At 41.6% G+C, this 13,815-nt stretch overlaps 1 protein-coding gene and 1 pseudogene across 23 annotated transcripts in view; one reads left to right on the forward strand and one right to left on the reverse strand.

Annotated features, from left to right (window-relative positions):
* Nucleotides 1-286: 286 nt before the first annotated feature.
* Nucleotides 287-1,207, reverse strand: LOC142461600 (lymphokine-activated killer T-cell-originated protein kinase pseudogene; annotated as a pseudogene).
* A 2,186-nt stretch (nt 1,208-3,393) lies between these two features.
* SUPT20H (SPT20 homolog, SAGA complex component) overlaps nt 3,394-13,815 on the forward strand; it is a 54,705-nt gene continuing 44,283 nt past the window's right edge. For 4 of the 23 annotated variants that reach the window (XM_075562932.1, XM_075562935.1, XM_075562924.1 and 1 more), the window contains exons 1-5: nt 3,397-3,569; nt 9,562-9,671; nt 12,017-12,052; nt 13,330-13,388; nt 13,655-13,721. In XM_075562932.1, the coding sequence (XP_075419047.1) occupies nt 9,669-9,671; nt 12,017-12,052; nt 13,330-13,388; nt 13,655-13,721 (165 nt within the window). In that variant the 5' untranslated portion in view covers nt 3,397-3,569; nt 9,562-9,668. Of the gene's footprint in view, nt 3,570-3,673; nt 3,935-7,083; nt 7,187-9,223; nt 9,445-9,561; nt 9,672-11,938; nt 12,053-13,329; nt 13,389-13,654; nt 13,722-13,815 lie in introns of those variants that run through there. The other 19 variants (XM_075562915.1, XM_075562925.1, XM_075562937.1 and 16 more) reach the window with 17 other exon arrangements.

The following is a 13,815-nucleotide window of genomic DNA, read 5'->3' on the forward strand; positions in this document are numbered from 1 at the left end:
GAGGTCTCCACGTGGCTCCTCCAGCTCCAGGGCTCTGGTTCCATCAGCATAGTTCCATGTGCCTTGTCAGCAGGTAGGCCAAGCAGACTGAGCTATTTATCTCCTTCACACCTCCAAATGAGGTCATCAAGCTGCAACCTGATTGACAGGCTAGATTCTACCCCATCTCAAGTTGGCAGGAGATCACGTAACTGCCACAGTGACTATATACCAATGTGTTGCAGGAAACAGAACAGTTATATATACACGCCCAGCTTCCTGCTGAGGTGATTATAAAAAAAAGCCATCACTGGACAATCATTTCCAAAGCTTCAGCACTGTGTGCTGCCCAAGGACGATCTTCAGGTTCTTCATCAGTACAGAGAAGAGTTCACTTTCTGCTACGGTTCACCCAGCTTGTTCCGTACTAATGGGTGGTCTAGTTTCTAAGGATTCCTGGTTTCCTACATCATCAAAGTCCCTTTCATCAAAGGTTTTATCCTTATCACCATTATCATCTGAAAGACTAATGTGTGGAGTAGGTAAAGTCAGCATTTCCCACACAGAAAGCCGAAAGGCAAACATGTCTGCTGGGAGGGTGATCATACCCTTCTACAAAGCTTCCTCCTGCTTCCAAGGCTCCAGGCCAGTGTAACAGGCCTCCAGGGTCAGTCAGTAGATCTTCATCCCACAGCAGGGACACTCCTCCATCACAGATTTTAATAGTTTCAAAATCACCTTTTGTGGCACCCACGTTGGAGGACTTTATGTCCCCATGTAGCAGTGTGTTTTCCTGGTGCAGATACTTTAGCCCCCTTGCCATGTTCAGAGAAACTGTTGAAATTATGTCGGCTGAAAACGGCTCTTAACTGTTTCCATCCCGTTCTTCTATTTAGTCCTTTAGACTTTTCACCTCCAATTCCATAGCAAGACATAGATTACCATAACTTTATTCAGCAAGCATGGTAACCTACAAATATTGGATGATGAGGGGTTTTCAAAACGTTAACTTCATCAGTTAGTCCCTTTTGATACGTCCTCTGACCTGGACCAGTACCTCTAGAAATAACAGCCCTTAGAGAATGAGACAAACCTTATGAGACCTCTTCATAACGTAAACATTTACACCAGTACCAAAATCAGACTTCTGCAGAAATGGAAAGACAGGAATATTTATATGTGGAGTTGAACATAAAGATTTTTTTTCCCAATTACTAGTTCCTCCCATTGTTAGGCCCAGAGCCATGAGCCCAGACACAATCAGACCCGGTCAGACTTGGGATATATTTTAAAATAGAATTTCAGAAGCCCTGGTGGCCAGTAGTGAAAGCTCTTGGCTGCTAACAGAAAGGTCAAAGGTTTGACCCCACCAGCCAATGGACAGGAGAAAGATATGACAGCCTAATTCTGTTAAAATTAGTCTTGGAAACTCTGTGGGGGAAGATCTACTCTGTCCTATAAGGTTCCTGTGAGTCAGGGTCAACTTGACTACAGAGGGTTTGGTTTGGGGTTTCTCGAGACTGGTTATATGTGGAGCCTGAGGGAAGAGATCTAGAAGTCAGACACTTGGCTGTGGGAGGTTGATAATCACCAGAATATGCAGGGAAAATTAATGTGCCATTCAAAAACTGGAAACATTCCCCTCCTAAACAATGTCTCATCTCAACTCGCCAGGGGGAACTGCTTCCTCTCAGAACAAAGTGCATCATATCTAGGCTTAACGTGTATCATATGTAGGCAAAAGGGACCCACTTCATTTCTTTTGAAGTGACTCTTTTCTTTCATAAAACTGTGGCTTCACACCTTCCCGACATGATTGCTGAAGACAAATGGGTGCATAATCAAATGTAGTGAAAAAAGCTGATGGTTCCCAGCTATCAAAAGATATCGCTGTCTGGGGTCTTAAAGGTCTTAAAAGCTTGCTGATTAACAAGCAACCATCTAGCTCAGAAGCAAGAAAGCCCACATGGAAGAAGCACATCAGCTTGTGTGACCACAAGGTGTAGAAGGGATCAGGTATCAGGCATTAAAGAACAAAAAAAATCATATGATTGTAAATGAGGGTGAGTGCAGAATGGAGACCCAAAGCCCATCAGCAACCAGACATTCCCTTACTGAAGGGTTGCAGAGAGCCAGTGAGGGTGCAGGGTAACAACAATGAAACATATGACTTTCCTCTAGTTCCTAAATGCTTCCTCCCCCACTATCATGGTCCCAGTTCTATCTTACAAATCTGGCTACCAGAGGATGTACACTGGTACAGATAGGAACTGGAAACACAGGGAATCCAGGACAGATGACCCCTTCAGGACCAGTGGTGAGAGTGGCGATACCTGGAGGGTGGAGGGTAGGTGGGGTAGAAAGGGGGAACCCATTACAAGGATCTACATATAACCTCCTCCCTGGGGGATGGACAACAGAAAAGTGGGTGAAGGGAGACGTCAGACAGTATAAGATGTGACAAAATAATAATAATTTATAAATTATCAAGGATTTATGAGGGAGGGAGAGGAAAAATGAGCTGATCCCAAGGGCTCAAGTACAAAGTAAATGTTTTGAGAATGATGATGGCAACAAATGTACAAATGTGCTTGACACAATGGATGTGGTAAGAATTATTCAAGCCCCCAATAAAATGATTGAAAAAAACCTGTGGCTTCACTCTTTGCCGCTGGCTAAAAAACCACTGGTTTGGAGCTGCTAGTTCCCCTGTAGGCGTAAGCTGGGGCGGAGAACTTCACAATTTTTGTTGCAAACTAATGAGGCCTTGGGGTGTAGTGATTAAGAGCTGAACAAAGTCAGCAGTTTGAAACTACCAGCGTCTTGGAAAAAGACGAGACTTTCTAGTCCCATTAAGAATTAGTCCCAGAAACTCACAGGGGATTTTACCCTGTTCTGTGGGGTCAGTGAGTCGGACATGGCCTGTCGGGTGTGATTTGGAGTGGAGGTGGGGGTGGGAATGGGAGAGTAAAATAATTCAAGGAAAATAAATGAGCTCCAAAAGTGTATTCCTCACTAACCACATTTGTTTACAGGATTTGTGGAACATTTCAGGGAGGGGTTTTTCCTCCCCTCACACATCCAATGTAAGGGCACTTGATAACATTCCTCAGGCGGTAACCCGGTGATAAGCCAGGTGTCACTACCGTTCATTTTGGGATGAGTTGATCCAAAGAGAAAAACCATTTCCAGGTCCAAGCGTCCTTCACTACGGACCGCCAATGACGACCACGCGCCACCGCGCACGTTCTGGATGCGGAGCGGCGCACGCAGCGAGGGTTCGCGGGCTCCATCCGGGCCCTGGGCGTCGGTGGCCGCGCGGGAACAGCCGGGCCCCACGGCCGCCGCTCGCGGCTCCGCCCCTTCCGCCGGCGGTCGGCCGCCAGCCCCGCCCAGCCCGGCAGTCGGAAGTGCGGGCGCCGGCGCGGCCTGCCTGCCCGGATGAGAAACCGCGCCGCGAGGGGGCGGAAGAGCGTCTAGCGGCGGCGGGCGGGAGCGCAGCCGGCGGCGCGGGCCCGAGGCCGGCACGTCGCGTTCCGGCCGAGCCGGCGGCGCCGTCATGAGGCCCAGCGCGGCGGCGGCCCGCACAGGTGGGGGCGGCGAGGGCGGCTGCGGGTGTTCCGGGCCCGACAGGGCGCGCGCGGTTCGGGCCGGGGTCAGAGGTTAGCGAGGGTTTCCCGGCGGCGCGCTGGAGCCGGGCGCCGGCGGGAGGAGGGCGGCGTCCTCCGGGCCTCGCAGGCCGGACCGGCGGTCGGCCGGGCCAGCCGGCTCCTGCGGGGAACGTCGGACGTCGCCTGGTGGAACTGAGCCGCGCGCTCGATTTTGGTCTTGACATTGTGGTTCCCCTCACAGGTATTTCCGGGAACTGGCACGTATTTCTGTGGAGCGTCCCTTGGGGGCGGGTTTCTGGGTGTCCATATTGAATAGAGCTGTGGCCTTCCGCGGCGTTTTGCAGGTAAATCCCTAAGTTGGCACGGGAGTGGTTGCACTTGGGATGTGGGAAATGACCGCCACTGGGAAGAGCGACCTTTGGAGGTGAATTCATCAGTAGCCCTCGCCATGGTTACCGGGAGTTCTGACGTGAACTTGGCGACGAGCTGCCCTGGGAGCCATCTCCCGAAACGCCCGCCGCTGGAGGGCTGCGGTTCGCTGACAGCAGGCCAAGCCCCCGGGAGGCCCAGAGCACAGCGTCCTGCAAGCTTCTCGGAGTAGGCCGAGTGCCATCCAACTAGCTAGCGGGTGCAAAGTTAGGTGGAAATCTTCGAAAATAAGGAAATGTTGGCCTTAGCCCGAGCGGACCTGGGTCTTTAAGGGGTTTGCCTTAAAAGTCTAATAAAAAGGTGAACAATTCTATCTGTAGGTCGTGTGAACCATCTGCTGAGGTTTTCTTTTAAAATCATCTAATGTTAAAAATGGAGAGGTCAAAAAATGTCTACTGGTGTAATCTTCTTGCTTGATTTTGAGCCTCCTATAAAATGAAGATGATCATAACTAGGGACTTCTCCTTAATTCTGCTAAATTCTCTGTACGGTCGAATGCGTGGTTCATAAATGGCACACCAAGTTTACCCTGGGTTCTTTTCTGTAGTACTTAGATAATCCGTAGTTCCTAAGCTTCCCTATTTAGTGATACGAACTCAGACTTGACAATCATTCTGTGTATATCTATTTTGTCTCCAACTTTAGCTTCTGTAGTCAGAAAATGTTCACCTAACAAACAAAAAAAATGACACCAAGAGATCAATAGAAAGTAAATGTCTAGAATGAAGGCAACATCTGTACAAATTCACCTGATGCAAGCGATGTATGGATTGTGAGGAGTTGTAAGAGTCCAAAAAGAAAAAGGAAATTTGCACTTTTACTTAAGTTCCACTTATTCTCCTATGAGCCCCTGTGAGGGTGAGGGTGAGGGTGATGTCTTTTGGGGGGGGGGGGAATGTTAAACAATTATTTCTGGGACCTAGGAAGGTGACTGGCTTAGTGTTGGTTGGTTGGTTGGTTGGTTTGCATCTTATTTTTTATTTTTCCATAATTGGCAAACCCTAAACTTTGGGTTCATCACACACACACACACGTTTTACACTGAAAACCTTGTTTCCTGTCACGAGCTGAGTTTTAGCTCAATTTTGTAGTTTGCATGGGTTGAGTAAAGAATTAGAAAATTATTTACCATCACTCTCTGGATCAAGCATATATGTTCTCTGTATTGTTAGGCAGAGGGTATACTACTACATGTGACAAAAATAACACCAGTGTGCTGATTCAAGTTACCTTTGACACATAGATAAACTGTGAAACTCTAAAACAATGCTGGTCTCTAGTTCATCAGAACCTCTCTCAGGGTAAAGTGGGGTTTGGACTTCGGGTTTTAAAAGTCCTGTAGTCCAAATGAGAATACATGTGTAAGAGGAGAGATTTTTCAGTGGTGTAGCTAGTTTGCTGGAGGAGGGAAAGGCATTGAGGGACTAGTGCTTGGTCTGGACAGTGCAGTTTCATCTAGAAATGTGTTTTCCTGTAATTGAACTGTTACTAGAGAACATTTTGTCAGTAAACATGATGTACCGAACAAGGCTGATGGGCCAGCCATTGTCATCGCACAGAGGAATCATGAGGAGCAAGCAGTAATGGGAATGAGACCGGAGATTCAAAAACAAGGTTTAGTTGTCTCGCTGCTTCAGTAACAAATACCACAGTTGAATGGCTCTAATACTGTTCTCAGTGTGGAGGCTAGAAGGCCACACCCAGCACATGACTGCTTAAAGGGTAGGCTTTCTCTTTCTGTCTGTGCTGGAGAAACTACTGATCTCTTCACCTTTGAACTTCATGGTTTCTTGGAAACCTAGTGTGTCTTAGAATCCATCTTACCCCAACTCTGCTCTTTTGCTTGTTTAATCTCTTATATTTTAAAAGACTGACTCAAGCCAAACCTAACACTAATTCTGCTTCATTAACATAAGACATCTCATCCCCATCTTAACCTTACGCATGCTGTGAGAACCCTCCTGGTTAGTTCCCATTCATGGACCTTGTGTACAGCAGAGCCTTGTGTACACTGCCCCGTCTCATACTTCATGTTGGAGCCACTGTGTCTGTTGATGCATCTCATTGAGGGTCTTTCTCTTTGTGGCAGAACCTCTGTTTTACCTCCTGATAAAAAAGTACATGAGGTGAATACATCATTGCTGTACAGAGAGCACTCTGGCTGGATTTTTTGGACACAGATTTATTAGGCCTTCTGGCAGTACCTAGCATACAAAAGAGGTTTGAAAAGTTCATGAAAATTTTGAATTAAAAAAGTGAAACTTTTCCTGTGAACTTTTGAATTCACTTATATTTAATATATTTTTTGCCAACACTAATTCAAAGGAATCGATTCTTCAGTATTCTTTTTCATTGCCCAATACTACATGCATATGAGGCCATTGAAAATACACTGACTTGGGTAGACACACCTTAGCCACCAAGATAACATCTTTGGTTTTTAATACTTAGATCTTTTGCAGCACGTTCGCCCAATGCAATACATTGTTTTATTTTCTGACTGATTTTGTGGGTGTTGATTATGGAAGTAAAATAAAATGCTTGACAACTTAATCTCTTTGTTTACCTTAATATTGCTTACTGGCCTGATTGTGATGATCTGGTTTTTGCTTCTGTTTTATATGTTGAAGTAAATGTTTCAAGTCTTCACTGTCAGCACACATGACTGTGTCATCTGAATATCCCGTCTGCTAGTGAGTTTCCTCCAATCTACATACCCTATTCCTCATATTGTACAGTTGCTCAGAATACAAATTAAATCGTGTGGTGAGAAGATATACCTCTGACATACAGCAACCCTAGTTTGCCGATTTAAAACCATACGGTATCTTTGTATAAGTTCAGCCTGAGTACAATTAAGTGTTCTGGAGTTCCTATTCTTTAAAACATCCGTAGTTCATTATGATCTACACTAGGCGTCCTCAAATTGTGGCCCGCCGAAGACATTTATCCGGCCCGCTGTGTGTTTTTGCCCCGTTTTGTTTTTTTACTTCAAAATAAGATCTGTGCAGTGTGCATAGGAATTTGTTCATAGTTTAATTTCTTTCTTTTTTTTTAACTATAGTCCGGCCCTCCAACAGGTCTGAGGGACAGTGAGCTGGCCCCCTGTTTAAAAAGTTTGAGGACCCCTGCTCTATACAATTGAATTCATAGTCAATAAAACACAGGTAAACAGTTTGCTCTTAATCCGTGCTTGCAGTGGTATTCCTTATTCCTATTTCTGAATCTGACCAGAAACATTTGCAATTCTGTCAGTGTACTGCTGCAACTGTGTTTCTCATTATCTTCAAAATTTCACTGTGTGTGATAATAATTATACTATTCAGCAATTTACACTTTCTGTGGGTTTTGTCTTTGGAATGAGCACAAATATGGATCTCTTCCAGTCAGCTGGTCAGATTCTTGGCATAGAAAAGGAAGCGCCTGCAGTGTTGGAAGTATAGCCTGCATCTGCTGGAAATACTTCTGTCAGTACCTGGAGCCTTGTTTGTCACCAGTGCCTTCATTGCATGGGGTTTTTATCACATGCCACCTCCTGAAATGGTTGAACATCACTCTTCTTTTTGGTACAGTGATGACTACTTTCAAGGTTTCCAGGGTCATTCAGAGCCCTGGCAGCATGATGCTTACACGTTGGGCTGCAGGCTGCATGGTAGGCATAGGCAGTTCCAAACCACCCGCCCCTGCATGGGAGAGATGGGGCTTTCTACTCTCCTAAAGAGAAACAGACTCAGAGACTCACCGGGGCACGTCTCCCTGTCCTGGGGAGTTACAGGGACTCGGCGTGGACTCCGTGTCAGTGAGTTTGTTGTTTTGGTTTTTGAGCCATTCAGTATGGCACATAGAATCATTCGGTACTAAAACTTGAGGCTTGGATTTCCCCTCCCCCACCGCCAGCTTGGTAATTACCAAGTAGGTTACTCCTTTTTGATTTCCTAACTGCAGGTTTTAACTATTTCATACCATCTTTTGAAATGTTTTAATTCTTTTCTCTACATTCTAGGGCACGTTTCACATTGTCTTTTGATATCCATTTTAAACTTTTCTTTCATTTCCTTTATTGACCTTTTGATTTCTTGATATCTTTAACAACTTGTCTGCTTGAAATATGCTCAACTTATTCTTCCTCTTGGTTTTCTAACTTCAGGTCTTTGCACATTTCAGTGTGACATTGTATTTTGTCTTTTTGAGTTGTACTTTTAAATGTTCTGTTCAGCTCTTCATCATTTCTTCCTTTTGCTTTAGCTACTCTACATTCAAGAGCAAGTTTCAGAGTCTCTTGTGACATCCACTTTGATCTTTTCTTTCCTGCCCTTTCAATGACCTTTGCTCTCTTCATTTATGTTTTTGATGCCATCCCATAACTCATCAGGTGTTTGAGTCATTAATGTTCAAGGCCTCAGATATTTGCTTTATATGGTCTCTAAATTCAGGTGAGATATACTCTATTCTATTTTGACTGTCATGGACTTTTAAAAATTTTCCTCAGGTTCATTTTTAGCTCTCATCTGAGCAATTGGAATGAGTGATACCCCAAAAAATGGGAATTTTTTTTCTCCAAAGCTATGTATTTAAATTTTTTTACAAAACAACCTTATTACCTTCAAAGTACTCTTCATTACACTGAATACATTTGTCAAATCTGCGATTCCATTTTTGGAAACATTTTTCAAACTCATCTGTTTGGATGACTGACAGCACCTCCCTTGTTTTTGTTTTTTCTCCACCTCTTCTACATAGTCAAACTGCTGGCCTTTCATGTCCCTCTGTATTCTCAGAAACTAAAAAGAAATCTCATTGAATGAGGTCAGGTGAGTAAGGTGCTTGGAGCAAGAGAGGTATGCTGATTTTTGCCACAACCTGGTGCATTGAGATGCATGAGCCAGGTGCATTGTCATGGTGGCAAAACTAGTCCCCAGCCTGCCACAAATCAGGTCTTTTTTTGTCACACACTGCTACACAATCTTTTCAGAAACTCAGAATGGAAAGTTTGATTAACAGTCTGACCTGGTGGAACGAACTCCAAATTCACTATAATTCAACATTTTTGTCCTGAAAGTTGACGGATATCCAGAACGAGGTTTGTCAACAATCAGCATTTCGCCTTTTTTGAAACAAGAAAACCACTGTATGCTTGTTTTTCCCATAGTGCTGTCCTTTTAATCTGTGTTCATAACAGTTTCTACTGCATTTTTTCCGAGCAGGAAACAGTTTCACAGCCTCACATCTCTTAAAGTGACCGTCAAAAAAACCAAGGTTTGAGCAAAAGTGCTTTTATGAAAAATTCACTGTGACCAGAGAGAACTTTCCCAGGCACCACCACTGGGTACATTAACTCAGAGAGAGTTGTGTGATGCTCACCTACTGGGGAAAATGCCTACTATGAAAGCTCAGCTCCACCCAGTGGAATTCCAGCTTTTTCTTGGTACACCCTCAGATACCTGCCTCAAATAATTTTCTTTGTTAATTACTAATTAATTTCACTTCCTTCTTTGATTATGTTTATGGTAATGTGAGGTTTTTGTTGATTTTGTTCTTACAGAACTTTAAGATTGCTGTCAAAGGCATGGTTTTCACCCTACTGCACCGACAACACGACAAAAACACTTAAGTTTGTCTCTTCCTTTTGGATTCCTATTTTATACCACAATGGTAAGCTATAACTGAGTAGTTCCAAATTTGTGTTTTTAGAAGGGGATTAGGATGGTCTCTTCCTTCATCTCCATAAAAATAGTAGTAGTGTAAGTACAAAAATACTTTTACAAATTATACAAGTTAAATTCTAACTGGAAATTAGTAATTGCATGCAGTCTTCTCTATCATATATGTCCATCTTGTAATTCAGTAGTATAATTAAATGACTATTATAATTTATACATATAATCCATCTATTTTTGTGAAATACTTAAAAAACGATGATAATTCTATGTACTTTACCCAAGTCTTTGGCAAAGCAGATGGGTATGGGTATATATACAGATAGTTTTGGAAGGCCCAGGTTTCTCATATTTTAGATTTTCTCTTTTTAAAATTTAAAAACAATGTACAACTCATGTACCTGTTGAGTACATATACATATTACTCATTGTCAGTGCTAGCTTTCCTCTCATGGAATATTTCTGTTGACTGACTTTTAAGTCCCCAAACATGCTTAAGACCAAGCATCAGTGTTTTCCATTTAAAAAAGCTAAAATTATTTCCTTACATTTTTAAAAACTAAGGTGGGAAAACAAAATGAAAAGATAATGGAATTCTTCCACAAGCTCTTTGAAGTACTTTTATGTAGCTACTGCTACCCTTTTACTAAGAAGTGGAGTTAGCATGGTGGGGTTAGCATGGTGAGGTTCCACCTCTCCTTATATTTTGAGGCTCTTATTATCATAGCATTTCACACTCAGGTATTTGAAGGAAGTTGTGAATAAATGACGCTTGTGTTTACAGATGCATGTGTATCTGTGTTTCTAGCCTTATGAAGTTTTAATTTCAGAAGATAAGTTATTTTCTTGAGAAGACTGCTTTTTAAAACTGCCCTACAGTTTTTTTAAACTGTACTTACTAATTCTCTGACATACACTTATTTAAGACCTGATGGCCAAATTATTAAAAACTTTATGTATTTTGGCAAAATAGTAAATGCAGAATTATTTTTTCATGCTAAAAAGTAGGGTATATCCAAAATTTTAATCATACATCCTAGGAACCAGTTTTACTGAGCGCCTACAGCTTAAACAGATTTAAAAATAAATGTCAGTAAACGTACATTTAACTGAGCCTTTTGAAATAATGGTAACTTTGACTTTTTTCACTTAGTTACATTTAGATATTTAGGTTGTCTTTGATGACACTAGAAAGTCCAGTTAATCTAGGAAGGTGAATTCTTGGTCCTTAGTGGGGGTTTCATTGTCCCCTTCCATACCTTTCCAAAGGAATGGTTGTGTTTGCCCCAGCCATTCTACAGTGTTGGTGGATGTTGAATTTTCTCTGTGCAACTTGGTAGATTGACCTATAGGATCCTGTGAAATAAATGATGAAAGCTCTTTGCCTCTGAATGGAATCAAAAAGAACTAGCATTCTGGATGAAAATCCCGCTGCGTGGTCTCAAACCACAAAATTGGAAAGGTAAAAATCATTGGCATATTTGCCTAACCTTATGCAGAGCCTAGTGTCCTTTGGTCTTATTTCTTATTGTGAAAGAAAACTTCACAAATGAGGAATATTTCGGTTTTTATTTCTCTCTCTTCCTTAAAATAAAGGTCTCCAGAGAGTTGATAAAGGATGAGAATCTACTGGTAGATTTCAAATTTATGTTTGGCTATACTATATTTCATCCATTCTCAAATGCATTTTTTCACATCTTGAAGTCCTCAGATTCCAGATGAGTTTACAATCAATGACAACCTAATGTGGTTAATTAATGATCATTGTTTATTGCTTGCCTCTTAGGTGTCAAACTAGAAAACATATATTATGTAGGCTTTTTTGCATGTTAGGTACTAAACCAAACTAGTTCTCAGTATTTTTACCAGATAGGAGAGTTGTCCTTGTTTTGATATCATGTGTTCAGAAGATTTTACTGGAATGTGGAAGAAATGAGGGTTTGTATTTCTCTGAAGACAAGCCTGGTTTTTCCTTTGGGGAAGGGAACAGGCAGGGGAACCCCGTGGAGCCGTTCTACTCTGCAGGGGCGGGGATTTGCCAGGAAGTGGAGTCAACATAAAGGCAACCAACAACCAAAATAGTGCTGCTGACCTTATCCAATCCTCTGTCAGCGTCACATAAAGCTTCAGCATTTCTGTCATAACCAAGTGCCCGATATTGCCACATTCACTTCTTTATCAGCATTCATTAGGGTGCAAGAGAGAAATAAAGGAAAACCTATTAGATCCATTTTCGAAAATAGAACACATTTTTAAATACATAGCATGAAATGTTGAATGTATATTCAATTTATTGTGAAATTAACTAATATTACCAAATACACTATTTACTTTTTACAGCAACAAGCTTTAGAACTAGCTTTGGATCGTGCAGAGGTGAGGCGTGACTAAGTTACATATTAAAATAGTCTTTAATTGACAAAAATTCAATTTTAAGAGACTTGTATATGTTATTTTTTTAGAAATATGCAAATAACTTACAGTAAATATGCAAAAAATATAAATATCAGGTTATGTTTGGATCATCCATTACTTGGTGGCTTTAGATTATAATTCTGTTTAGTAAAATGTATTTGCGCAGTGACAGATTTTCTAGAATTATATTTTCCTGTTGAACAAGATTTATAATTATTCTATTAAAAGAAAAACTGTTGAAAGACGTTGCAATTAGATATAGAACTGCTTTAAATACACAGGCATTTTCTAAGGAACCACAAAATATATTGGAAATATTTCTGACCTGTGAAATCAGTTCTGAAGCTGTGAAGTTTTACTTATAATATTGACATCCAGCTACTCCTTACTTATCAACTATCTCTTCTGACATTTTGCATTTATGACAATGGTTAAAAAAAAATCTATCCGATGATTTTTTTGCATTAAAGAGTAGGCAAGCATAGTGTCAACAGCTGCAGGGCATCCCATCTAAGCAAATACACAAGCAGCACCGGGCCAGCAGATGATAGTTTGGGTACCTGGCTCCAGTGAAGCCTGGAGCATTGCAGCTTCAAGTTGGTATGGGGTAGGGAGGGAGGAAAAAAGGCATGAGAGGATGCTTACAAGAAATGTGTGCTAGCTAAAATGACACCCCAAAGAGAAATAAATTGGGCATGAAGTTTCCACCTCAGTGGTTGGGTACTCGGAGCCCAGCCATGCATTCAGCACCTTTACAGGAAGCTCTGAGCCTCCGTAACTTACCCGGCCTAAAAGGCAGAGCAGGTCCCTGAATGTAGAATTAAAGTAAAGTGATTAAGCTGGAGTCTCTCCAGCCACACAACCTAGTTTTATTTAGCTTTCATCTCCGTGCAGAGGCATAATCTGTCATGGGACACTGCACACAGATTGTACTTTCTAAATTAAAAAAAGACAAATGGATGGTCTGAACACAGAAAAAGAAAGTCTTTCATTTTCACCTGACAGCCCATCTTTGGAAACCAACCATGCTCATAGTGAGGAGTAGGTGTGTTCTGCTGTAGTTCAGCACGGTTCAACTTTCACTTGTTTTTAGTTCAAGTAGTCTTCCCTACAAGGCATATTTAATGTGAACCAGACACTTGAATGTCTAAATAGCATTGTAGATGTTGTGGATATATATATTTGTTCTTTCTCTTAGGTAACAGGCAAGCAATGCTCATAAGCTTTTCTTTTTTTAGTATGTCATTGAAAGTGCCCGACAGAAACCTCCTAAAAGGAAATACTTATCTAGTGGAAGGTAGGCCTACTTAATTGATACGTCTTAGATTCATTGAAATATGATCATTGATTGAACAGCTGCCTTTTACTGCATTTTTACTAGGTTCTATGCTGGAAAGTTATGATAGTTATTTGTGTGGATTAGGAATTCCTATGTTTATGTTTGCACCTATGTCAGATCCTATCCCTACTTTGGGGGAAATTGGATAAAATTAAGGGGAAATTTGAAAGAATATTTTGTGGTCATTATTACATTAACATTATTTTGCACATTACTTCTTTTAGAAAATCTGTGTTTCAAAAACTCTATGACTTGTATATTGAAGAATGTGAAAAAGAGCCCGAGGTTAAGGTAAATAACAATTATTCTATTTCAAAATAGAAGGGATGTAGGACTTGTGGGGGGCCTAATTTGAGGCAGTGATTTTGTTTTCATGAGTGAACTA

Source organism: Tenrec ecaudatus, chromosome 11 (genome assembly GCF_050624435.1).
Source record: "Tenrec ecaudatus isolate mTenEca1 chromosome 11, mTenEca1.hap1, whole genome shotgun sequence".
NCBI classification, from domain to species: Eukaryota; Metazoa; Chordata; class Mammalia; order Afrosoricida; family Tenrecidae; genus Tenrec; species Tenrec ecaudatus.